Source organism: Bubalus kerabau, chromosome 20 (assembly GCF_029407905.1).
Source record: "Bubalus kerabau isolate K-KA32 ecotype Philippines breed swamp buffalo chromosome 20, PCC_UOA_SB_1v2, whole genome shotgun sequence".
NCBI lineage: Eukaryota > Metazoa > Chordata > Mammalia > Artiodactyla > Bovidae > Bubalus > Bubalus kerabau.
In genome coordinates this window covers 59,094,434-59,120,605 of record NC_073643.1, presented here as the reverse complement: position 1 = coordinate 59,120,605, position 26,172 = coordinate 59,094,434, and the positions used below count along the sequence as shown (strand labels likewise).

Genomic DNA, 26,172 nt, shown 5'->3' with positions numbered 1-26,172 from the left:
CCCATGGACAGAGAAGCCTGGCAGACTACAGTCCATGGGTTGCAAAAGAGTTGAACGTGACTGAGTGACTAAATGACAACAAAAGTCCATAAAAGGAGGTGAAACCTTTTATTCTAATATTATGGACGAGTAATGCTGAAGATTCTAATTCCTTGAAGTGTTAGTGAAGTCAGTAGGGAGGAATTTCATGCCAATGATAGAAGAGGCTATCATTCTCTCCTGCTTGGATTAGCGGAACGTGTGAGAGAAGGTGTTGAGGCTTGGAAAACGGAGTGAGTGGTATCCAAAGAGCGGGGAGAGAAGTGAGAGGCTGCTGGGCCAGAGAGCAGATCTGAGGCGGCATGGTTTTCCTGGGAGACACCTGACGTTTTTTGTTCATGTTCTCCAGTAACCGCCTGCCTCTGTGTGACAGGTAGGTCTCCACTGAGAAAGATAGCCGGCTGAGATTGGATGGCTCTTAGGAAGTTAATTCCATGAGGTTTCAGGATGTGTCTCCCCTGGTGGTGGTTATTATGTAGTGCATCTGATTACAGTGTAGTATTTGTTGAACGTTTTAGAAATGTCGTTTGTAGCACCCTCATTGCCTCTCATCCCCTGCTCCACTTTTCGAATAGTGCATCCTTTTACTAGGTTGATAAGGTGAATAAGCCTAGGATTATTGAAAAATCACCTTTTACCAAGGTTAAAAGCAGATGTCTCAAAGTGCATGTCAGCCTTTTGCTGAAAAGAATATGTTTATCAGTTCAGTCGCTCAGTAATGTCTGACTCTTTGTAACCCCATGGACTGCAGCACACCAGGCCTCCCTGTCCATCACCAACTCCCAGAGCCCAGTCAAACTCATGTCCATTGAGTCAGTGATGCCATGCAACCATCTCATCCTCTGTCATCCCCTTCTCCTCCCGCCCCCAATCTTTCCCAGCTTCAGGGTCTTTTCCAGTGAGTCAGCTCTTCACATCAGGTGGCTGAAGTATTGGAGTTTCAGCTTCAACATCAGTCCTTCCAGTGAATACTCAGGACTGATCTCCTTTAGGATGGACTGGTTGGATCTCCTTGCAGTCCAAGGGACTCTCAAGAGTCTTCTCCAACACCACAGTTCAAAAGCATCAATTTTCAGCACTCAGCTTTCTTTAGGGTCCAACTCTTATATCCATACACGACTACTGGGAAAACCATAGCTTTGACTAGACGGACCTTGGTCAGCAAAGTAATGTCTCTGCTTTTTAATATGCTGTCTAGGTTGGTCATAACTTTTCTTCCAAGGAGCAAGTGTCTTTTAATTTCATGGCTGCAATCACCATCTGCGGTGATTTTGGAGCCCCCCAAAACAGTCTGACACTGTTTCCACTGTTTGCCCATCTATTTCCCATGAAGTGATGGGACCAGATGCCATGATCTTCGTTTTCTGAATGTTGAGCTTGAAGCCAACTTTTTCACTCTCCTCTTTCACTTTCATCAAGAGGCTCTTTAGTTGCTCTTTGCTTTCTGCTGTAAGGGTGGTGTCATCTGCATATCTGAGGTTATTGATATTTCTCCCGGCAATCTTGATTCCAGCTTGTGCTTCATCCCGCCCAGCGTTTCTCATGATGTGCTCTGCATAGAAGTTAAATAAGCAGGGTGACAATATACAGCCTTGATGTACCCCTTTCCCGACTTGGAACCAGTCTGTTGTTCTATGTCCAGTTCTAATGGTTGCTTCTTGACCTGCATACAAATATCTCAGGAGGCAGGTCAGGTGGTCTGGTATTCCCATCTCTTTCAGAATTTTCCACAGTTTGTTGTGATCCACACAGTCAAAGGCTTTACAGTACAGATTTTTTAAAACTTAAATTTTTTAAGAATTTATTATTTTTGGCTGCACTGAGTCTTTGTTCCTGTGCGTGGGCTTTCTCTAATTGCAGCGAGGTGAGGCTACTCTTCGGGGTGTGTGGCCTTGTCCTCGCAGCGGCTTCTCGGGCTGGGGAGCGTGGGTTCCAGGCGCACAGGCTTCAGCAGTCGCAGCTACCGGGCCCTGGAGCGCCGGCTCAGTAGTTGGGGCACTTGGCTCAGTTGCCGCGCAGCATGTGGGTCTTCCGGTACTCAGGAGCAAACCCATGTCTACTGCACTGGCAGGCAGATTCTCAACAGTGGCCGTCAGGGAAGTCCTAAATGTAACATGCCTCTTTTCTGAAGAGAGAAAAGATCGTTTTTTAAAGTAGGAAAATTTTCAAGTGAAGAAAAGATAGCATTGATCAGAAGGCACATACGGATCTTCCTTGATTTATGATGGGGTTATTCATAAGTTGAAACTATACATAAAAATGCGCTGCTGCTAAGTCGCTACAGTCGTGTCCGACTCTGTGTGACCCCATAGACGGCAGCCCACCAGGCTCCTCCGTCCATGGGATTTTCCAGGCAAGAACACTGGAGTGGGGTGCGCATTAAAAATGCGCATGATAGACCTAACCTACCAAAGACCGAAGCTTAGCCTTGTTTACCTTAAATATGCTTGGAACACTGACATTAGCCTGCAGTTGGGCAAAATCGTGTAATGTAAGTCTATTTTATAATTACTGAATATCTCCAGTAATTCATTGAGTACTATATTGAAAGTGAGAAACAGAATAATTTTAGCAGTTTAATTGTTTAACTGCAACAGTAATGATTGTAACAGTAGATCATCTGACTGACTGGGAGGTAGCTGCCACTGCCCGGCATCATGAGAGGATCATAAGTGTATACTGCTAGCCTGGGAAGAGTTCAGAATTCACAAACAAGTGCAATTTCTACTGAATGCATATCCCTTTCACAGCATAGTAAAGTTGGAAAATCATAAGTTGTACCACCTTAAGCTGGGGACCTTCTGGGCAGGAATGCTCAGAGGAACGCCAGTCATTAGCACTCCAAACTGGAAACAATGTAAATGCTCATCAGCTGTAGAATGGACAAGTAAACAGTGCCACAGTCATGTCTGGGACACCGCACAGGAGTGACAGTGCACTCGCTACTCATGGTCATCACAACTGCGAGCCGAGAAGCCAGAGCCAGGAAAACTATACTAACATACAGCTGAGAAACAGGCAGAAGGAATCCCTGAGCGTGGAAGGCAGGGCAGCAGGGGAGAGGCGGCCCTGAGGGGCGTCGGGGGGCTTCCAGGTGCTGGTGGTGCTCTGAGGGGGTGCGGTTTGTGTTTTTGTGTTCACTGAGTGAAAATGCATGGAGCTGCTTCATTATGATTTGTGTGCAGTTTTGTATCTGCATGTTAGGCTTCAGTAGAAAAATTTTTACGTTAAAGATTGTAAAATTATCCTTGTTATTTTAATCAGTATGATTATTATGTTGGTAAAATTTATAAGGCGAAAGTGTGTTCAAGTTCCAAAGGAACTGTCATGTTGCTGTCTGGGTGGAGCTAGGTCAGAAATTTCTGTAATACTGAAACATCAGTCACATGTTTAGGAATTAGTGTTAGCGTTAGTCGCTCAGTCGTGCCCGACTCTTTGCGACCCATGTACTGCAGCCCACCAGGCTCCTCTGTCCATGAGGTTTTCCAGCAAGGATATTGGAGTGGGTTGCCATTTCCTTCTCCTGGGGATCTTCCACACCCAGGGATCGAACCTGGGTCTCCTGCACTGCAGGCAGATTCTTTACTGACTGAGCTACAAGGGAAGCCCTGTTTCGGAATTAGTGGTTGTATAAATAAGTTACTAAAGATCTAGCATACTGACGTGAGCCATTTGTTCCTTTGGATGATTATTAGCTGGTCTCATAACCTCTTTATAATTCTCTTCTGTTGACTTCGTCTTTCAGGAAACTATTTTGAAGGGCAGTCTGGTGCAGAAGGAAGGCTGTGGTTTTAGAGTCAGAGAAGCCTGAGTTAGAACCCCAGGTACATTTTTTCCAACTAGGTGGCTTGGAACAAGTTGAGTAAACGGAGGCTCCTTTTTTTTGCCCCCTGTCTGCATTGGTGGAGCTAATAATGTTGCACCTACTCAGAAGGAATGGATTTAAGGATTAAATGCTGCCTGCTGTGACTTCACTTTCACTTTCCTGCATTGGAGAAGGAAATGGCAGCCCACTCCAGTGTTCTTGCCTGGAGAATCCCAGGGACGGGGAGCCTGGTGGGCTGCCGTCTATGGGGTCACACAGAGTCGGACACGACTGAAGCAACTTAGCAGCAGCAGCAGTGATATCAGGCACGTTGTAGGTGCTCTGAAAAGCTGTCCTGCTTTCATCCCGTCTCTCGCTGGGCCACACTCATAGAAACGGAGCGTGCGTTTCGTCCTTGCCGTTGGGCCCTTGGTAAACTGAGGAAAGCCCCCGCAGTGAGCAGTGGCGTCTCAGGACAGGTCTCCACATGGAGACCCACAGCATTGCTCTGGTCGCTGGGACTCCACAGAGATGAGAGCCGCTCCTCTTCCCCGCTAGTCCCTGCTCACCCGCCTCCCCAGCCCCCACGCACCTCCACTGTCCTTTCCTGGACCCCAGACTTGTAACAGGGAAGAAGCAAGTTTCCTGTGGGCACAGGAAATCACCTGGCCCCAAAGCTAAGTCATCTTTGAGTCTCTCTCTGACGACAGGCTGTGTACCTCAGCTTGGCCCAATGGTGTTCTCGCAGCATCTTCCGTGCCGATGCGCACTCACCGAATCTGTCACCTGATCTGTTTCTTGCCTTCAGGTCGATCTGTGGTTTCAAGTCTTGAGCTGTATATTTCTCATTTTTTAAGTTCTCAGGTGTTTTATATTAATATTTTTGTTTTTATTTTCTCAGTACAAAGAGACTTCTGACAATCATAGCATAATACTGCTTACACTGAATACCTTGTTGCCTGTCTAGAAGTTCTGTTGTTGTTGTTGAGTCACTCAGTCGTGTCTGACTCTTGCGACCCCATGGACTGTAGCCCATCAGGCTCCTCTGCCCCTGGGATTTCCCAGGCAAGAAGTTCTATACGCAGTAGTATTTTGCGAATAGTTGTTGGTGTTGGTTTATTTTCAAATGTTTATGAGATTTATCCTAATTCAGTCCTTTCATTTCTCAGATGTGCAGTTTAATAGAGTGAATTATAAATATTGTATGAGCATATAATACATGTACATATGTAGTTAAATTTCATGTGGCTCTTAGGTCAAAATAAGGGGCCTGTCCCCAATTATCGTGCATTTGAATACAGGTTGTCGCTGCTTCCCCGTGGCTTTGGGATCGGTGCCAGCAGTAGCGCCATGCACTGCACGCCTGCTGTGTGCCTGGCACACTGCCAGGCCCTTTGTATATGTGTTAAGACCTCTTCTTCATGATAATCTCATGTGGTCCAGTATCAGAGAGACCAGCTTAGAAGCCTGCCAGGGCCTCTGAACCCAGTATATTTGTTTAGATGAGGAAATATCAAGGCAGTATATCTTTAATGTTATGTAATTTGGGGCCACATGCTGTATAAATAAGGATGATGTGAATCAGTTCTTTGTGAAGGGGAAAGCAGGCTCACCCATTCCTGTCAGTGAAGACAGAGTTTCCTTGTCCCACGACGTGTTTATTGTCATTTGAGACATCGGCCTCTCAGCCTGCTCCTGGGGAGAGCACGGCCGGGCTGTTCTCCAGCTCCCTGGGATTCGGGTGTTCCCAGGCTGAGCCCCGCTCTCACTGCAGTGGGGTCTGCAGCCCCCTGCTGAAAGCAAAGACACCCTGGTTGCAAAGTTTGGTCAGCTGGATGCTTTCTGTAAATCTGGAAGAGTTGGTTAAAGTCACCGCTGTGTCCTCTTTGTTGTTGTTAAGAGTGATACTGATCTACTTGTATTTGAAGGAATTTGTGTTCTAAAACCTCCTCCCACAGAAGGCCAAGCAATGGTAGTTTTACTTCTGCCCTTCTGTGGTCTCTATGATAGTTTGATGTGCTGCGCCCTGTTGCCATTTGTGTGCTGGAAAGACACACTAGTTCAGGTTAAGACTGTATCCCTAGTCTTTGTTGCCACCACTTTCTAACTGGCCTTCTGTAGACCGTTTTCTGTCACCTCCTCACTGTCCCCCGAAGGATTTTTTTTTTTTGGAAGAGCCAGATATGACCACTTTGTTTCTCTGCCACACCGCTGGCAGCTCTCGTTGTCTTCAGTGTCCGCCCCTCTCTTTGGCCGCTCCAGCCGTCTCCCCCCTGCTGTCCTCCTCTGGTCTGCCGGTCTGTCTGAGCTCTGCTTAGAACTCTCTCCCACCCGCCCTCTGTTGGTTTGCTCCATTCCACTTCCCTTCAAGACCAGTCCTCTTGGCTTCTCTCCTGCGAAACTGTCATCGCTTCTTCCTTTGAACTGTAGCATTTACCTTGCTCAGCTCTTACTGGTTTCCTTCATAAGTTCTTCAAGGACAAGGACTTTTTCCTTTATTTTTTCTTGTTACTCATGCTCAGCAGTCAACTTGTTGCCTAGTTATTTTAAAAGGATGGGTGGTAGTTGAAGTTGGTTAATTTAAAACCACCATAGGAAAGTATTCCATAGTAGGTAGGTTTTATTGTTGTTTAACTTAGGGTACGTGGTTTTCTGCTCTTTGGTTAATTAGGAAAGGGGGGGGGGGTGCAGTGCTCCAGGGTTAGAAGCCGAGTGGGTGAGCGCCAGCCTTGGAAGCCCTGTGCTTCTGAACCGAGAGCTGTGTTGGTGTCCTGCCCACGTGCTGGTGAGTGCAGGGCCCGGGCTGCAGCGACCACTCAGCGAGTGTCAGTTACTTCAGCATGGCGCTGCTTCGCTCTGCCAGCAAGGCTGTTGTCAAGGGCTTTGTCTAGTTTGTAGTATCTAAACAGTAGGGTTTTCTGTTTTGTTTTTCAGATTTCAAATGCAGAATTAAGTTGTACTAGTGAATATGGCTTTTCAAACTACATGTGGACATAACCCACGGTTCCCCAGAGCCGCTGTTCCTTGAAAGACACCCCTAATTGATAACCATCTCCCAATACCCTTTGCAAGGCTTTGCCCTTCCCTGTGTCCCAGGGGCCACCTGTGGCTGGGGTAGCCAGGAAAACAAGCCCTGAGGGGAGCCTGACCCCCTGACACTGTCGTTTTTTTCTAGGGCATTTAAGTTAAAGGTTCCCCCTCACTTCCTGATGTCACTAGAGGATGCTGCTTTACTTATTTCTCACTACACTGTGATGCCTGCAGGAAGCAGCTTCTGTCTTCTTTGGTTTATACCTGAGGATAAGATGCGGTTTGCAGCTTAACATGTTTTTTTCAAATATGATGAAATGGAATATGTTTTTAAAAATTTCTCTCTCTCCTACCTGGTCTCACTGGATTTAAATCAGTGTTGGAAGCACTTTTCATAGTTTTAGTCTCTCTCATATTCTGTTAGTCTCTGCTTGCTTTTCCAGAGGTGCACAGTTGTCCTTGTTCATTTGTAAGCACTTCCTAAATACTGTTGGTGATGCCTGTAGCTTCTTTGGTGGCAGAAAACTAACAGATCAAGAATTAAAAGACATAGAGTATTGGGGTGGCCAGAAAGTTTATTCCGGTTTTTCCACAGCACCTTATGGGAAAAACTCAAATGAACTTTTTGGGCAATCCAATATATAAAGGAAGGTTGTTGCTCTGGGTATTGAGTGTTTGCTTTTGACCAAGAGGTTGGCATGAAAGGGAGAGCTAGGGGGAGGGGCGCCTGCCCCAACAGAGAGCAAGCCTGAGCTGCAAAGGGTAGTGTCAGATGATGAGTAGACAGAGGAAGGCAGGACAGGTGTGCGGTAGAGCAGAGAACCGCGAATCACATCCTCAGGGAAGCTCGAGGTGTCATTGCAGACAAGTGAGGAAAGCTTAGATTGTTCCATGAATGGGGTTGAAAATTGATTATCTGTATTTGAAGAAAATTCATTGGGCCCTTTGTCTACCTCTGACTCATGAGTTAATTTGCAGATGGATTGAGAACTTAAATGTGAGAGTCGTAAACATATTAAAAGTAGATTTTTGATTTTGGGGTAGGACAGAATTTTCATAAATAAAGGTACAAACTGTAAAGAAAAACAAAATTCAGCCTTACGAAACTTAACTTCAATTCGTCGAAAGACACCATGAAGAAAGCAAGCAGATGAGCTGAAGAGTAGAAGATATTTATCATTTATATAATCAACAGAGGATTAATATGCAGAATGATTGGCTTTTCTGAACTTAACAGCTAACTGCCACTTCTGAGACCTAATATCTGTAATCACCAGTCATTAGCAGTATCTTGGGACCCCCTGAGCCTAATCTGAGGTTGGTGAGTCCTGCACATTGAGTGTTAAAGTGAGCCACTGCAGAAAGGTTTCTGAGTTACTATCAGACAGTCACCTGTAAAATCCTTTTCACTTCATATCTTGGAGGGTCAAGCACCTCTTTTAGGGACACCTGGTAGAAAGGTATGCCTTTCTAATACTTTATTATTTCTCTACTCTAATACTCAATGGTATTTCCCTAACACTGTTTTTTAATACTCAAGTTCACGGACTTCTTGCATCAAAATGCATTTGACAGCAACACGAGCGCCAGTAACGCCTCAGCGCTACCGTCACAGCTGCACGCTTGGGCTTTATTTCTTAATGTGGGGTATCTATTCAGATTTTATTTCTTAATGTAGGGTATCTGTTTGCTATCTTTATCCATCTGATTCCTTAGAGAGCTCTTATTTATGATTTTGAGGAAAAAAGATTAGAGCTCTAGACTTTCCACATACAGCAGTGGGGTTCTTATCAAGTTGATTTCTGGTACATGTGAAGTCATTCTTTTTTCCTCTGTCTCTTATTAGTTTGAACCAGACTGTAATAGGGAAAGAGACAAGAGTGTTTCTCAAAGCTTTTTCTTGTAGAAACAAAGAGGAGTAAACAAATGTTAAAATCCTTGGCTAGTTATTAAAAGAATAAACAACCGGAAACACTTCCTCCCTCATCTTGGACCTGATCTTGTTCTATGAAGACGATCCACTGAGACGGGTGACCTGGGGTCATTGTCAAGGTCGGTGTAATACCTGCTCTTAGAGGACAGTGATCCTTGAAGTCAGGGGCCATTCTTCTCTTTGTCTGTCATGGTTTCATTCTCCATTTCTCTCATTTTGGTAAGAAAATAATCTGAAGGGGAATTAGTGATAATAGAAATGGTGGCTGTCTAATAGTGGATAGAATAATATAGAAGGTTACCAGAGTGAAAAAGTTCTATAGACGTCAGTGCTTAAAGCAACACTTCAGGTGAGAACTATGGAAAGTGCTCTGTAAAGTTGCATTGCAGAATATTCAGTGCCTGAGGAGTGGCCAGGCACACGGACTGTATGTGCATTTTGTGTACTACACACTTGATGGGACTGTATAGATTTTATGTGTGAATGCTGAGAGTAAGTCACACAGGAGCTTTAAATTCCTGTTAACCATGGATCTGTGCAGTCAGTAATGAAGTCTGCCTTGTCCAGAAAGTTGGTCCAAAGTGGAGTCCCTTTATCCTAGGTTCACTGTGGCAGAGTTATTGGAAAGGGTTTAGGGACTACTCAGGGTTTCCTTGATGGCCCAGAGGGTAAAGAATCCACCCGCAGGGCAGGAGGTCCCCTGGAGAAGGGAATGGCTACTTACTCCAGTATTCTGGCCTGGAGAATCCCATGGATAGAGGAGCCTGGCGGGCTACAGTCCATGGGGTCGCAAAGAGTCGGACACGACTGGGCGGCCGACACGTAGAGACCGCTCGGGAGCGTTGCTGCATGACCGGAAGAGACCAGGGGTCAAGTGTCATCAAGGTGCCTGCACTCCAGTGCTCCTGACCCAAGAGACCAGCACCGTGTTGGCTCTTTAGACGATCTTCCTCAATTTTGAGGCAAATGATGGCATAATTTTTCTACTACCATAAAGCTGAATTATTTGTGTTTCTAATTTAATGAGGACTTAAAAGTATAAATTGATAAATTAATGGGTACCATGTTCTTAGCCCCCTTCAGTAATGTCGTCTCCTTACTGCTTTTGTTACTGTTTGCTTTTTAACTCCTGAGTGAGGTGTGTTAGCACCCGGCAGGCCTTTGCTCCTTGCTTGGTCACTAGTAACGGAAGCGTAGTTGCCGACAGCAGTCTAGTGCTCTGTCTGGAAGTCGACCTTAACTGCTTTCTCAGAGAGCCACCTTCCCATTCAGCACGCTTGACACAGGGCCGTCCACGTAGATGGTGGTGCTTCCCCCCAGCCTGAGAGGTGAACCAGGCTGTTACAACCCAAGAGACTTGGTAAAGTTCCAAATTGATTTTTGTGTTTACCAGGGGGAAGTCTTGTCCCCAAACTGAAGTGTTTCTACTAATCAGTATTGGTACCTCTGATTGAAGAAGCTGGTTAGCTTGTGGTCTGAGGACAAAATCTGTGCCAGACAGTACCAAAGGAGAATTTTTTTACTGATGTTTTTCAAGGAGGCTGGTTTCTGCCCACCTGATGGAAGTCGCTGCATCTTTCCAAACAGGTTCTCTAATGGTCTTGCTTCACCATGGCTACAAATGCGGAGGGGCTGGTGCAGCACAGAGTGGGGACCCGGCAGGTGGCTGAGGTGAGTGACGGCGGCTGGTTCGCCAGTTGGCACTTTTGCTCTTACAGCAAAAGTACATCAGTGTGCGCCGCCCTTTAAAACGGTCCTGATGAAGTCAGCGTGCGGCCCAAATCCAGAGCAGGGTGCTGCCTTTGAAGACGAGTTAAAACCACAAAAACGTGGACTCTTCAAGTTCCTTTGCATGAATAGGGTGGCCTAGCTGCATACAATACAGTGACTTTAAAGATTTTACCTTGAACAAAAGCTCAAAGAGTTTGATGCTTGTCAGGCTTGTGAAAGTATAATTTCAAGTCCCAGGCTCTTAGTTTCTTGCACATTTAATACTCTTAATACCGTGTGTGGTGGGGAGTGGATTCTGTGCAGTCCACACTCATTGTTGACCTTCTTCCCTGTCCTGGGAGTTTTGCTAAATTGCTCAGTGGTAATGAATCCGCCTGCCAGTGCAGGAGACTCCTGGGTCGGGAAGATCCCTGGGGATGACAACCCACTCCAGTATTCTTGCCTGGGAAATGCCATGGACAGAGGAGCCTGGTGAGGTATAGGCCATGGGGTTGCAAAGAGTTGGACATGACTTAGCAACTAAACAACAAGAAATATGGAGGTGAATAAGCCATTAATCGTACCTTTAGTGTTCTTGGGGTCTGGTTAAGGAGTAATTATAAAGTGGTGAGACGTAGAACTCCATGCATGGAGGATAGTCCTGGAGGCTGTCTTGCACTGCGAGTCATCGTTTGTTAGGCCCCAGGAGGCAGGGTTGGAACCTAGCAGGTGCTGACGGGGCTTCTTAAGTCAGAAACCTGTGCAAAGACAGGGCGGAGACATGAAGTCCCTCGGTCTAGGCAGGCAGCCCGAGGTGTCCAGGAGGGAAGTAGGGCCAGATCATCTCCCTCTGTGCCAGCCCTCCACAAGGGCTTCAGTCCTCAGCAACCTTCTGAGTTGATATGATCGCTGAACGTGAAGGTGAGGAAACCAAGGCTCAAAGAAGCGATCGGCCAAGGGCACTCTGGCCCTGTGGTGTTTCACTTCTTCCAAAGCTCCTCGGCTAAACCGTGCTTCGTGCTGCAAAGAGGAGTCATTAGAAGGATTCACAGTTGTGTTTTGAGCCACTAATCATATTCCTATAGTGAAGAAGCAGGCTTACCGAAGAATGGACATTTAAAGGAAGGATTTTTTAAAATAAAAAATAAGTACACACATGCCAGCTTAAATCAGTAAAAATGGTGAGCAGATTTTTCAGATTTTTGATAAACCATTAATTTTTTAAGGCGACAGTATAATCATCCCTCTCACCCAGCAAATCATCAGTTCAGTGCAGTCGCTCAGTCGTGTCCGACTCTTGGTGACCCCATGGACTGCAGCACACCAGGCTTCCCTGCCCATCACCCACTCTCAGAGCTTGCTCATACTCATGTCCATCAAGTCCGTGATGCCATCCAACCATCTCATCCTCTGTTGCCCCCTTCTCCTCCTGCCTTCAACCTTTCCCAGCATCAGGTTCTTTTCTAATAAGGTGGCTTTTACATCAGGTGGCCAAAGTATTGGAGCTTCAGCAAATCATGATTAAGTCATGTCTTTAACCATCAACAAATCATGGTTAGTGTTACCTGAAGATGAAAGCAGAGTTCATAGATTTTTCAATATTACATTTTTTAAAGAGCTACAGAGCTGTGAAAACATCAGGGTTAAAATGCTTGCGTTTATTTGTTGCATTAGTTTGTGATAGGAACAGTTATCTTGAAAATCATTGTTGGCTTTTCAAATATTTAGGGTTATTTTGCATTTAATACAGTTTCCAGCTGACACAGACTTGGAGACTAGTATATGGATCACTGCCTTAAGAAGTCATCATTATGTCTTTTGGGTTTATTTAGTTACATATAGTACTGCCCTATAGTAACTTAAAGGATAATATAAGCTTTGTGTATGTATTCAGAAAATTTACTAGCTGAAATTTTCTGTCAGATGCCTTATTTCCATGAGGAAATGGAATTTCATGTCTAATAGTGCAACTATTGATTCCCATGGCAAAAAGTACATTCTGTGGAGACTTCCACAGCAATAGGCATTGTTAATTTGAAGAACAAAAGCAATCTTCCTATTTAAACTATTCCCTATATTTCCATGATTATTTTGAAATTTTAAGCTTAATGACTTAAACTATTAACATACAGTAACTGTATAACATTAGGTCAGCCAAATGTAAGAGAAGCTGCAGGTCATCATTTTGTTGCTAAACAGTAATTGAGTGGGAATAAATTTTTTTAGTTCGGGGTTAATAGCAGTCAGCTTGGGATAGTTGTTCATTCATTCAGCAGACGATGAAGGACCCCTTCCCTGCCTGTTTGCCAGAAGCCCATGCCGGTGAGTAACAGGCCTGGGGATCTGCTCCCCAGAGCTCTATTGTAGGGATGCAGCATCAGACAGGCTGCCCTGGAGGGTGGGCTCTCCCGGGATCAGAAAGATGCGGGTTCAAACCCAGGCCCTGCCCCTTGCCGTCTGTGGCTACGTGTGCCTCGGTTCCTTATCTAGAAAACTGGAGGAGGAGCAGTGCCTGTCATCTTGTGGGCTTGTTGTGAGAGGTCATTGAAATAAAAACATGAAGGAAACTTTAACAGGTCTCTCCCTAGTGGCTCAGATGGTAAAGAAGCAGCCTAAAATGTGGGAGACCTGGGTTCCATCCCTTTGTTGAGAAGATCCTCTGGAGAAGGGAATGGCAACCCACTCTAGTATTGTTGCCTGGAGAATTTCAGTTTCATGGACAGAAGAACCTGGTGGGCTATGGTCTGTGGAATTGCGAAGAATTGGACACAACTGAGCAACTAACAATTTCTTCTTTCTTTTCTTGCTTTTGCCATAAGAATGAGATATAGCAACATCATCACTTGTGTAAATGATTTTTTTCCCAAGTACTCAGAACAATCTTTTTTTTGCTATAGACCAGAGAAATCACATTACCAAAATAAACTGGGAAAGATGGATCATACAAAATAACAACTTGGTGTAGTATAATGTATTCAGATTTTTTAAGTTATTCAGAGAGTTTAATACAGTGGTCAGGAGTATAGACTCTGGAAAAATTGCCTGGTTAAAATCCTGGCCCTGCTGCTTACAAACCGTGTGACCTATTTTTTTGGAATTGTTTATAAAGATTTGCTAATTCTTGAAATGTCTGGTAGAATTCGGTATTAAAGCCATGTGGGCTTGGGGTTTTTTTTTTACGGGTAGTTTTTTTAGTTCCTCATTTAGTCTCGTCACTAGTTGTAGTTCTATTCGTATTGTCTTTTTTTCTTGAGTCAGTTTCAGGAGTTTGTGTCTTTTCTGAGGAAAAAAAGGTTGGTTAATAGGTATTGGAGAGGGCGTGGAGAGGTTGGAAACCTGTGTTGTTGGTCATAATATCAAATAGTGCAGCCACTTTGGAAAACAGCTTGGCAGCCCTTCAGAAGGTGAGCATGACGTTACCATAGGGCCAGCAGCTCCGCTCCAAGCTGCACACCCAAAAGAGAGGGAGCAAAAACTGGCTCACCAGTGTGTGCAGTAGTATTCAAAATAGGCAAAAGGCAGAAGTATTTACATGTTCAACAACTGGTAAATGAATAACAAAATGTGGTATATCTAGACCATAGAACATTACTGAACTATAAAAAGGAATGAATTACTGACAACATGCCATAGCATGGATGAACCTTGACAACATTATACTAAGTGAAAGAAACTAGTCACAAAAGAGCATTCATATTAAATGTCTAGAACAGGGAACTCTGTAGAGATAGAAAGTAGATTATAGCGGTTGCCTCGGTCTGGATAGTGGAACTGATACCTTTTTGAGGTGTTGAGATTTTTCTGAAATTTACTGTGGTAAAAGGTTGCACATATCTGTGTATATACTAAAAACCTTTGACTTGTACTCTTAAAATAGAGTGTATGGTAGGTGAATTATATCTCAATAAAAACTTTTTAAAAAATAACCCATAACAGCAACTAGATGCCACTACCAAAATCAGGGGGTATTTTCCAAAATAAAAAAAAGAAAAAGAAAAAAACCTAAAAACTAAAAGGATTTGTGACTTCTGCTTTTTAATTAGAATTATATACTTTCCAAAACAGTAAAACTTTATGACATAAGCATTGAAAACAATAGTGTATACACTTTGATTCCAGTTTTTTAAGGTATTTGTAGTTAACATGTACCTGTCTATATAATATAGTGTGCCTGGTATTGTGCTTTAGCTCATCACCTCATTTAATACTTCGGTTAATGCTAAAGGGAAACATTACTTTCCCCACTTTAAATAAGAGGAAACTAAGAGGTGGGAGATCGCTTTGCTGTATCTGAGTAACTTCAGAGCCCAGACTTTTATATGGCACAGTAGGTTCATATTTTATTCTATGAAAAACATCTTTTTCTCAGTTTTATTGAGATACAATTTACATATAGTACTATATAAGCTGTATATTTAAAAGCAGAAACATTACTTTGTCAACAAAGGTCCATCTAGTCAAAGCTATGGTATTTCCAGTCGTCATACATGGATGGGAGAGCTGAACTATAAAGAAAGCTGAGTGCCGAAGAATTGATGCTTTTGAACTGTGGTGTTGGAGAAGACTCTTGAGAGTCCCTTGGACTGCAAGGAGATCCAACCAGTCGATCTTAAAGGAGATCAGTCCTGAATATTCACTGGAAGGACTGAGGCTGAAGCTGAAACTCCAGTACTTTGGCCACCTGATGCAAAGAACTGACTCACTAGAGCAGACCCTGATGCTGGGGAAGATTGAAGGCGGCAGAAGGGGACGACAGAGGATGAGATGGTTGGATGGCATCACTGACTGAATGGACATGAGTTTGAACAAGCTACAGGAGTTGGTGATGGACAGGGAGGCCTGGCGTGCTGCAGTCCGTGGGGTCATAGAGAGTTGGACACCACTGAGCGACTAGCGTGACCTGAAGCTGTAAGGTGTGCAGCACAATGATTTGACACATACATATCATGAAATGATTAGCACAGTGAGTTTAGTGATCATCCATCATCTTATATAGATACAAACTAAAAGAAAAAGAAAATATTTTTCCCCATGATGGGAACTCTTAGGTTTTATTTAGCCTTGTTCACAACTGTCATATGTAACATTAAGCAGTGTTCATTATGTTAATCGTGTTCTGAGTGACATTCCTAGCATGCATTTATCTTATAACCGGAAGTTTGTACCTTGTGACCGCCTTCCTCCAGTTCCCTCTCCTCCACCTCTGATAACCACAGATTTCAACTCTGTGTGTATGTGTGTTTTGAGGTATAGATGACCCACAACACCATGTTCCTCGTGCACAACATCATGATTCAATTACACATTGCAAATCACCCCCACAGTGGCTTCTTTTTTTTAAATACCCTAAATGCTAAAAATGTTTTTAGTTTTCTTGAATTTGGGCAATTTTCTTTATACGTTCATTTTCCAAATTTTAATTGTAACATTTTGTAAAGTCAGTAACTCTTACTTAAAGAAATTAAAACTATTCTTTTGTGGTCACAGAGTGTCCGAGGCATGGCTAGATCCAGGCTTCTACTAAATGTGTGTGCTGTAGAATTGACTGTGACATTTGATAAAGAAAATGAGTTAATTTTTTTTAAAGGGGCTAGTTGGTAGTTGAGAGTTTGTAGCTGAAACAGTGGAAGGCTGAATCATATGTAACAGTAGCATTAGTTTTACTTGTCATACCTTTGAAATGATCTTTGAAATGGAAGACCCTGTCACCACTGAGAAAATACCCCAATTCTTATGACCCTATTCATTTATCATCAGGACTTGCATCACTGTTACAGAAAACGTCACACTTCTAAGGGAATGTTTAAAAACCTAGGGCACTCCCTGTACTTGGAAAAAACTCATTATTGGCAAGACTACATCCTGTAGTGGAAGAAAGCAAACTCATTGCTCCAGTTTCAGGTTTTCAGTGTCCTGAAAAGACACAACTCGTTACATTTTATTATCCTGCCCTCTTACAAACTGGCATTTAAGTTTTCATTTTCTTGTAGTATGTATACATCCATTTTCTTGTAATAAGAAGACATTGATTTAAATGTTGGGCAATATTATGTTTGGCTTGAGACAGAACAGGAAGCTTCTGAACCACCCCCACCCTTTCCTTAACCTCCTCTCTAAATTTGATTTCTTCTGGTATTTAACTCCTTATTCTAAAAGTATCTTTACCTTGCCTTTTTTTTTTTTTTTAAATTTTTTAATCAGTGTTAGACATTGCCCTTTTTTGGGAGAGAGGATTTTTTTTTTTAATTGTGGTAAAATATAAAATTTAAAATTAGAACCATTTTAAGGGTACCGTTCTGTGACATTGACTACATTATTGTATAACCATTACCACTGCCTATCATCAGAACTTGTCATCTCTCCAAACTGAAACTCTCCACTCCCCCACCCTTTTTAAAACTCTATATCCTTTAAACACTTAATAACTATTGTCTCCTCGTCTCTACCCTGGAAGTATTTTATTCTTTTTGATGCTGTTGTAAATGGAATTATATACTTAGTTTTTTTTGAGCATCATTGTTAATTGTGTAGAAGTGCAGCTGATGTTTTGTGTTGATTCTATATCCCACAACTTAGCTGAATTTGTTTATTTTACCAGATGTGTGTGAATGCGAGAGAGAGATTGAGGTTTCTCTGTGTGGAAGATCATGTCATCTGTGTGCTTACTCCCTCAGTCATGTCCAACTCTTTGCGACCTCATGGAGCATTGCCTGCGAGGCTCCCCTGTCCATGGGGATTCTCCAGGCAAGAATACTGGAGTGGGTTGCCATGCCCTCCTCCAGGGGATCCTCCCGACCCAAGTCTCCTGCATTGCAGGCAGATTCTTTACCAGCTGAGCTACCAGGGAAGCCCCGTGTCATCTGTGAATAAAGAAAGTTTTACTTCTCCTTTTCCATCTGGATGGCTTGTGTTTATTTTTCTTGCCTAATCATTCCGGCTGGAACTTCAGCATGTGGACTGAAAGAGGTGAAAGCAGTTGTCCTTGGCTTTCTGGCCTCAGAGAAAGATTTTTCAGTTTTTCATCACAAAATGTGATGTTAGCTGTTACATGACATTTATTATGTTGAGATAGTTTCCTGCTATTAGTGGTTTGTTGGATGTTGTTGTTATAAACAGGTGTTGAGTTTTGTCAGGAATGAACTCCCTTGGGCTTCCTAGATGGTGCTAGTGGTAAAGAATCTGCCTGCAAATGCAGGAGACGCATGGGAGGGGAGGGTTCAATCCTGGGGTTGGGAAGATCCCCTGGAGGAAGAAATTGCACCCGACTCCAGTATTCTTGCCTGGAAAATTCCATAGGCAGTGCAGCCTGGCAGCTACAGTCCATGGGGCTGCAAAGAGCTGGACATGGCAGAGCACACAAACCGCAGTCAGTCATGGTGGGTAATCGTTTTAACATGCTGCTATTAGCACTTTGCTGGAATTTTGTTGAGGCATTTTACAGTGGTATTCATAAGGGATATTGATCTCTAGTATTCTTTTCTTCAGTCTTTGCCTAACTGGTATCAGGGCAGTGTTGGCTTCATAGAATGAGTTTGGGAGTGTTCCCTCCTCTTCAGTTTTTTATAAGAGTTTGAGAGGAACGGTGTTAATTCTTCTTCAGATGTTCAGTAGAATTCAGTAGGACAGGGCCAGGGTTTTTTGAGGAGTGAGGAGGCTGGGTTACTGATTCAATCTTACTAGTTATAGGTCTACTCAGATTTTCTGTTTCTTCATGATTCAGTCTTGGCATGTTACATGTTTCTAGGGATTTGTCCATTTCATCTAGGTTATCCAGTGTGTTGGTATACAGTTGTGTACAGTACTTGCTTATGATCCTCTTTATTTCTGCAAAATCAGTAATAAGTTTTTAACAACTTCTCTACCATATTGGAGATTCTAGGGATTATGACATTATCACAGATACTTCCTAGTATCTCCAATAGAGTTGTAGAACTCTCTGAATACTATTTTTCATACAAATACATGAGAGGAGTTTTCAGTTTCCTTTATTTTCCTCTGAAAACATTCCTCCTCAAGTCCTCTGGCCTCCTGCTCCAGCGCTTACTGATGGCTTTTTAAGCAGCCACACAGCTGTCATCCTTCATTTCTCTCTTGTTTGGGATTCTTTCCTTGAGTTCATGTCTTTTTCCTTTTTAAAAAAATAAAATAACATGCTCAAATAACTTCCTAAGAAACAGTGCATCAGAACTGAATTGTTTTTAGATCTTAAATATCTAGATATGTCTTTTATTTACATCCACATGCTTGAGTAATAGTTTGATGGAGATAGAAATCTAAGTTGAAAATATTTTACTTCAGAATTTCGCAACATCATTTTATTGTCTTCCAGCTTTGGGAAGCCATTTACGTTCTCGATCTTTGTGTGAGTCTCTCTCCCTCTTTCTTTCTTGCCTTTTCTGTTCCCTGCCTCCATTGTTAAGATCCTTTCTTCGTCCCTGTTGTTCTGAAATTTCACGGTGATGTCTCTTAGTGTAGTTATTTTTTCATACATTGTTCTGGGCACTCAGAGGGTCCTTTCAGTCTAGAAACTCGTGACCCCCCTGTTGAAATTGTTTGACACTAGTTCTCTGATCATTTCTTTCCTCAGTACTTTTCCAGTCTCTTTCCAGAACTCCTCATTAAGTAGATACTGGAGCTCTCGAACTAATCCTCTCGTTTCCTCATCTTTTATCTCCTATTTCCAGCTTCCTACTGCTTCTGCTTTTGGAGAGATTTCCTGACTTAGGTCTGTCTTCAGCTCTCACCAGTTGCTTGAACATACTAGTTAACCTTGCTGCTCCAGCTGTCATATGGGGTTAATGATGGTTCTTACTGTGGAGGGCTGTCGTTCAGAGTTGGTGTGTCTAGAGCATGACACACAGTAATACTACATTGCAGCGGTCAGTGCCCAGCTCCTGTTGCTGCTACAATTTTGTTTTCTTCTTTGCTGTCTTATTTTCCATTTTAAGAATTTTTTTTCTGGCTTTCTTTTATAGCAACCTTTTTCTTTTCTTTTCCTTTCTTGATTGAAATTTTATTGGTTGTTTTTGAGGATTAGTACACAAATATTTCAGTTTGTTCACAATTTGTAACATGTGTAACAAGCATCTGAAAAACCATGTAGTTGGGAGTTATATTAAGAGCATATCAAATGCCAGTATCTTCAAAAGTTGATAAACTGTTAAATTGTAAGTCCCACTGATTCACAATTTTGCATCATATACCTATTCAGATTTTCAGTCTTTCACAGCATATTAGCAGTTACCAGGAGAATGGACTGCCATGACTAGAGGAGTTACAGAGAGCAGGCAGTTCTGACAGGCAGACCCAAGATCAAGAAGTTGTTTTCTTGAGGAAACAATTTTACTGAAAAAAAAAATGAGAACAGAAATTATTTTAAATGTTAAAGGCATATTAAGTGCACACCTGGGGCTCCCAAGTTGTCATTTAGTATGCTGTGTATAATAGGAAATGAAAAGGACCCCCCTCCGTGGCATGTTGACCTGACACCCAAGACAGTCAAAGCATCCGGTACTCAATATTCTGCTATTTCAGGTTGTATCGAAAAATAAGCAACAGCAGATGATTCACCACTCAAAAAAAAAAAAAACATTTACCCTTGAAGGATTGTATATAGTGGGATTCCCGCCTTAAAAATGTTTCTAGAACTGCTTTTTTTTTTTTTTTTAAACCCTGTGTTTACAAAATAGCTGGTAACTATTCCTCCGCATTTCTCACAAAGTGAGACAGGGACCTCTAAGACTTGGTGTGTAACCCCCCGCAGCGGTGGCCCCCTTCTCTCCTGCTTCATCAGAGGCTGGACTCTCCTCTCTCAGTTCTCCATTTTCTGCAGGTAAACCTTCTTTAGTTTCTTGGTTTTGGTGAGCCACTGTGGCCTGTTTTCCTTTGCTCCCTTGTTCTTTTTTCTTTTATTTTTGTCTGAAGAGTTACCTTTTCCCGTTTTGTCTTTGTTTCCACTTTTGCAGGAGCAGGTTTAGCTGAACAGGATGGAGCTGCACGGCAGATTTTACTTGTCTCATGGATGTGGTAGTTTGTCCTTTCTTAGTGAGGGTGATAAGTCCAGTTTCTTGCTCTTTAGTTTTCTTTTGCTGCTTCCATAGATGCTGTTTTATCCAAATTCCTTTTTGCCTCTTTTAGTTCCTTTATTCTATAAGGAATATTTTTCTCAAATGGCTAATGATCCTTATTGTTGGCTCACATTTTTAAAATGAAGCACTTAAAACTGAAAGCAAAAACGAACATGTTTGGTACAGGAGTCTTGTCAGCGTCCAGTCTGATCTCGCTTTGGGGTGATTAGATGGGCACCTACACACTTTGTTTGGAGAGTGCCCCAGATGGCAGTATTCACAGGTTTCTTTTCTGGGTCCGTTCAGGGTTTCTAAGCAAGAATTCTTCAGTGTGGTGGTGGGGGTACTTCATGCCTTGTCTGCAATATTTTCAAAGCTGTGGTACAAGGTGAGGGTTTGGGGTTCAATACTTCATGTCCCTCATTGCACTCTGAAGAGTGGGGGCTCCCTCCTCACTGTGAAGCTGTTCTGTGTCTGGTCTGGGGCTTGGTGGCCACGCTTTCCCCACAGGGGCATAACGAGGTGGTGGTCGAGGGTGAGCCACATGGCTGCATGACAGGTGCTCAGCCAGCCCCTGGTTTTCAGTGTGTTTCTCAGCCCGGCCTCTGCAGGACTGCGGGATCTAGCACTGAGCCCTTCCAGGGCTCCGGGGTGGCGGTGAGCGTATTTCTCAGTGGTGTTCCCCTCCATAGTCATTTGGAGCTCGGCTCTGTTCTTTATGCTGAGTCAGTTTCCTCTCCTCCATCTGCTTTCCATCTTCCTAGAGTTTGTTAGTATTTGGGATCCGCTGTCATCTCCTTGACTACTATTTTTGCCCTTGTGGATTTGTACTTTTTTTTTTAATCCTTTACTCATACTTAAATGTGATTTGTTGAAGAAATAGAGATAATAACTGCCTGTACTTGCTATATTTAACTGGAAGTCAGGTAAAGTATTACTAGTAAATCAAATTACAGTTGTTCACTGATAGATTGAAGATACTTCGTAAATATCCATTCATCCATATAACAAGTATTTAATGAGTGCCTACTGTGTGCTAGGCCTCATTCTGGTTTTTAAGATACTTTCCTCGCATGAAAACTCTATTCTGTTGGGAAATAACCAACATCTAAACAAACAAAAATTGTCAAGAGAGCGGTAAGTGCTCTAAAGAGAAGTGAAGAGACAGGAAGTGGTAAAGAGTAGTCCTGTCTAAGCACCTTCAGGGAAGCCTTCTCTTAGAAGGTTGCACTTAAATGGAGACCTGAGTGGCGTGAGAGAGCGATTCATCTGTGAGTACTGGGGCGTGGCGCCAAGCGGCCCAGGTGCGGGAGAGGGAGCATGCTTAGCGCAGTGGAGGAGCCATGCAGAGGCCTGTGCGGCAGGACCTCATGGTGGGGACAGAAGTGGTGGGAGATGAGATGAGTTCCGTGGGCCGTGCTGGAGAATTTGTATTTTCTTTTCTCTGTATTGGAGAGTCATTGGAGAGTCTGAGCAGGAGGTTGGCCTGTCTTTGAAGGTTGTAGCGGGAGCATGCTGATCATGCAAACCGGCACTCAGACCCTGATCTGACAGACCAGTCTCTTCCTTGAGGGTGGGTGCTTTGAAGCGCTTCCCGCTTTGAAACCGTTGCTACCCACAGTCCCTGCTGTGGATGTACCTGTGTGGCCACGTCCATAACACATTACCCTGGTCTTGATTCAGCCAACCTGTATTCCTGGTGGACTGATTAAGCTGATAAGATTCCTACTCTTAAGAATTAGAAAGCAAGCATTTTTGTTTTTACATGAAATATGCGTCTCTGAAAAACCTTGTGTTCTCCACAGTAAAAGTAACAGAACTTATAGGGAAAAAAGCATTCACAATGGCTCAGAGCACTAACAAAAATAATAATCCTAGTAAAAATGCTAATATACTTAAGCCATTGCTAAGTCACTTCAGTCGTGTCTGACTCGGTGTGACCCCATAGACGGCAGCCCACCAGGCTCCCCCGTCCCTGGGATTCTCCAAGCAAGAACACTGGAGTAGGTTGCCATTTCCTTCTCCAACGCATGAAAGTGAAAAGTGAAAGTGAAGTCGCTTGGTAGTGTCGATTCTTAGCAACCCCACGGACTACAGCCTTCCAGGCTCCTCCATCCATGGGATTTTCCAGGCAAGAGCACTGGAGTGGGGTGCCATTGCCTTCTCCAATAATTAAGCCATTAAATCCCTAATAATCAAACATTAGAGTAAGCATAGGATTTTGTCTTAAAAACAAGGTGAAAGTAACTTTATGGTAGAGGATACAAGGGAGGGTTCAGTTCAGTTCAGTCTCGCTCAGTGGAGTCCAACTCTTTGTGACCCCATGAACCGCAGCATGCCAGGCCTCCCTGTCTATCACCAACTCCCAGAGTTTACCCAAACTCATGTCCATCGAGTCGGTAATGCCATCCAGCCATCTCATCCTCTGTCATCCCCTTCTCGTCCTGCCCCCAATCCCTCCCAGCATCAGGATCTTTTCCAATGAGTCAGCTCTTCACATGAGGTGGCCAAAGTGTTGGTGTTTCAGCTTCAGCATCAGTCCTTCCAATGAACACCCAGATCTCCTTTAGGATGGACTGGTTGGATCTCCTTGCAGTCCAAGGGACTCTCAAGAGTCTTCTCCAACAACACAGTTTTAAAGCATCCATTCTTCAGCGCTCAGCTTTCTTCACAGTCCAACTCTCACATCCATACATGACCACAGGAAAAACCATAGCCTTGACTAGACAGACCTTTGTTGGCAAAGTAATGTCTCTGCGTTTCAATATGCTATCTAGGTTGGTTATAACTTTCCTTCCAAGGAGTAAGCGTCTTTTAATTTCCTGGCTGCAATCACCATCTGCAGTGATTTTGGAGCCCCAAAAATAAAGTTTGACACTGTTTCCACTGTTTCCCCATCTATTTCCCATGAAGTGATGGGACCAGATGCCATGATCTTTGTTTTCTGAATGTTGAACTTTAAGCCAAGTTTTTCACTCTCCTCTTTCACTTTCATCAAGAGGCTTTTTAGTTCCTCTTTGCTTTCTGCCATAAGGGTGGTGTCATCTGCATATCTGAGGTTATTGATATTTCTCCCAGCAATCTTGATTCCAGCTTGTGCTTCTTCCAGCCCAGCATTTCTCATGATGTACTCTGTATATAAGTTAAATAAGCAGGGTGACAATATACAGCCTTGACGTACTCCTTTTCCTATTTGGAACCAGTCTGTTCCATGTCCAGTTCTAACTGTTGCTTCCTGACCTGCATAAGGGGGGCGGGGGTTAGAGATGGTGAATTACTGCACGGATGCATAGGGAGAACCATGCGATGGGCTTTTCCAAGACACAGAGCACATGGCCAGAATGAAACTACCGAAGAACTTGGTGTGAATAGGTCTCGTGCACAAGGCTGAATTTCTGTTGGTTTCGATGCCAGTGTGCTTTGCATTCTGTGGTGTTTACACTGTGCTATAGAATAGAATGTGTTAAGGAATTGAAAGCAGTCACTTTTGAGTCATTGTGATTTCAACTCTTGTATCCCCACCATTTCTCTGTTTACAGTTTTGTAGAATCAAAATCACATTACGGAAATAACCTTGCAACAGAACATACTTTGCTAACAGTGGTACTGTTGAATCCTTACTGTGTGCCAGGTGTTGTTAAACTCTGTGTGTGTTATCATTTTACTTAATCTTAATGTCTGTGAAATGGTGCTCTCAATTTTCATAGTTAAGACCCAGTAGAGAGTTAAATACATGTTTACTGGTACATGATCAGTAAAAGATTACATTAGACTCTGGAGTTAGAAGACCATACAGCTTCAGGTCTTGAGTTGATGCTACATGCAAGGCCAGGTTGTTGGGGAACGTAGAAGCAGAGAAAGCTAGTCCTCCAAGAGAAGCTAGAGAGTGATCAGACTCTCAGAAAAATGCCAAGGAAAATGGGCAGGTAGCCTCAGAAAGATGGAGAGAGAAGCTGCCTCACAGCTCTCCACTTTGCAAATAGCGTGGTCATGCATCCTGAGAGACTGGGCTCTGTGAGTGTCTTTCCAGCAAGTATTCCCCCAAGCAGGTTAGTGTGTCATTGGTAACCAGTCACAGATAGAAGCACCCAGAACCTCCCAGTACTACTTGACATGTGTCTGGCATGTCACATTTCAGAGGTATACACTGCGGTTTTCTGTAAGTAGATTAATGTGACTCATTTTCCCCATGAAATCGAATAAGTTATCTGTTGGGGTTCAAGCACATGGCTCTCAGATATACACGCGGATTGGTTTTGGGTGGGGAAGGCGCTGTGGAGACAGTGGGAACGCCAGGAAAGGAGGAGGAGGGCTCCGGTTCCTTCATTTCCTCTCGGTGAAGCTATGCATTTATGTATTTATTCTGCTGCTGGTAGTCACTTGGATTGTTTAAAGCGAAAAGTGAAGTCACTCGGTCATGTCTGACTCTTCGCGACCCCACGGCCTGGAGCCCACCACGCTCCTCCGTCCATGGGATTTTCCAGGCAGGAACACTGGAGTGGGTTGCCGTTTGCTTCTCCAGGGGCTCTTCCCGACCCGGGGATGAAACCTGGGGTGCAGGCAGACGCTTTACTGTCTGAGCCACCAGGATTGTTATCGCGCCCCTTTTGGGAGTGACAGGATGGGGGTGGCATTGGTGATGCGTGTGTCTTTGGTGCACGTGGGCACGAGCTGCTTTAGGTTCACGGTGATACTGTAGGCTTGCTTGGTTGTGCGGAGGCTCCCGGTCAGCTCCAGGAGGCCGTACCACACGGTGCAGTCCCATCAGCGCTGGTTGGATGAGAGCAGCTGACGCTCAACGTTCTTGCTGCTGTGTGGTAGGATCTCACCGGTCAGGTAGGTATGAAATTCTTGGCCAACGTGGCTTTATGTTGCCGCATTTATTAATGACATTGAACACAATTTTATATTTTTATGGGTGCCTCATTTTTTGAAATTGTGTTCGTAAATGTATTTGTGTTTTCACTTGTCTTCTCATTAGTAGGAATTCTTTATAGATTCATGATGTCAATCTTTTTTGCTTATATGTTTTGTGAGCATACTCTCAGCTCATGGCTTACCTTTTTATTCTCTTCATGATATTGTATATTCATCAGTCTTTTCCTTTGTAGTTTTCACTCCTTGTATCTTGTTTATGAAATTCATCCTTACCCCACGGTTCAGTGGTTAACTTGTCTATTGAAGATTTAGTTTTGCCTTTTAGAGTTTAGGCCTTTGGGCCTCCTGGAATTGGCATTTAAGTGTCATATGAAGTTTTATAATAAGGATCAGATTTCCTTCACTTTGTTCTTGGCCTTTCAGATGGTTGTGAATATCTGTGGTCCTTTTCACCTTCAACATATATTTTAAAGTTAATTTGTTAGGTTATACATATAAGAAACAAAAAGCCTGTTGGCTGTTTAAAATTGGAATTGCATTTGCTTCATGAATGAATTTAGAGAGAATTTATATCTTTTTAAAAAGTGATTTTCTTTGTTTTGGCTATGCCAGGTCTTTGTTGCTGTGCAGGCTTTTTCTCCGGCTGTGGCAGGTGCGGCCTCTCTTGTTGCGAAGCACGGGCCTCAGTAGTTGCAGCTCCTGGCTCTAGA

At 43.4% G+C, this 26,172-nt stretch overlaps 1 protein-coding gene across 5 annotated transcripts in view; it reads left to right on the top strand.

Moving 5' to 3' along the window:
- NR2C2 (nuclear receptor subfamily 2 group C member 2) overlaps nucleotides 1-26,172 on the top strand; it is a 110,358-nt gene that overhangs the window by 5,715 nt on the left and 78,471 nt on the right. For 3 of the 5 annotated variants that reach the window (XR_008706104.1, XM_055557755.1, XM_055557756.1), the window contains exon 2: nucleotides 10,395-10,478. The exons of the other annotated variants lie outside the window; for them this stretch is intronic. Coding sequence is in view for 2 of the 3 variants with exons in the window: in XM_055557755.1 (XP_055413730.1) it covers nucleotides 10,419-10,478 (60 nt within the window). In the remaining variant the exon portion in view is untranslated. The remainder of the gene's footprint in view (nucleotides 1-10,394; nucleotides 10,479-26,172) is intronic. 5 annotated transcript variants of the gene reach the window in all.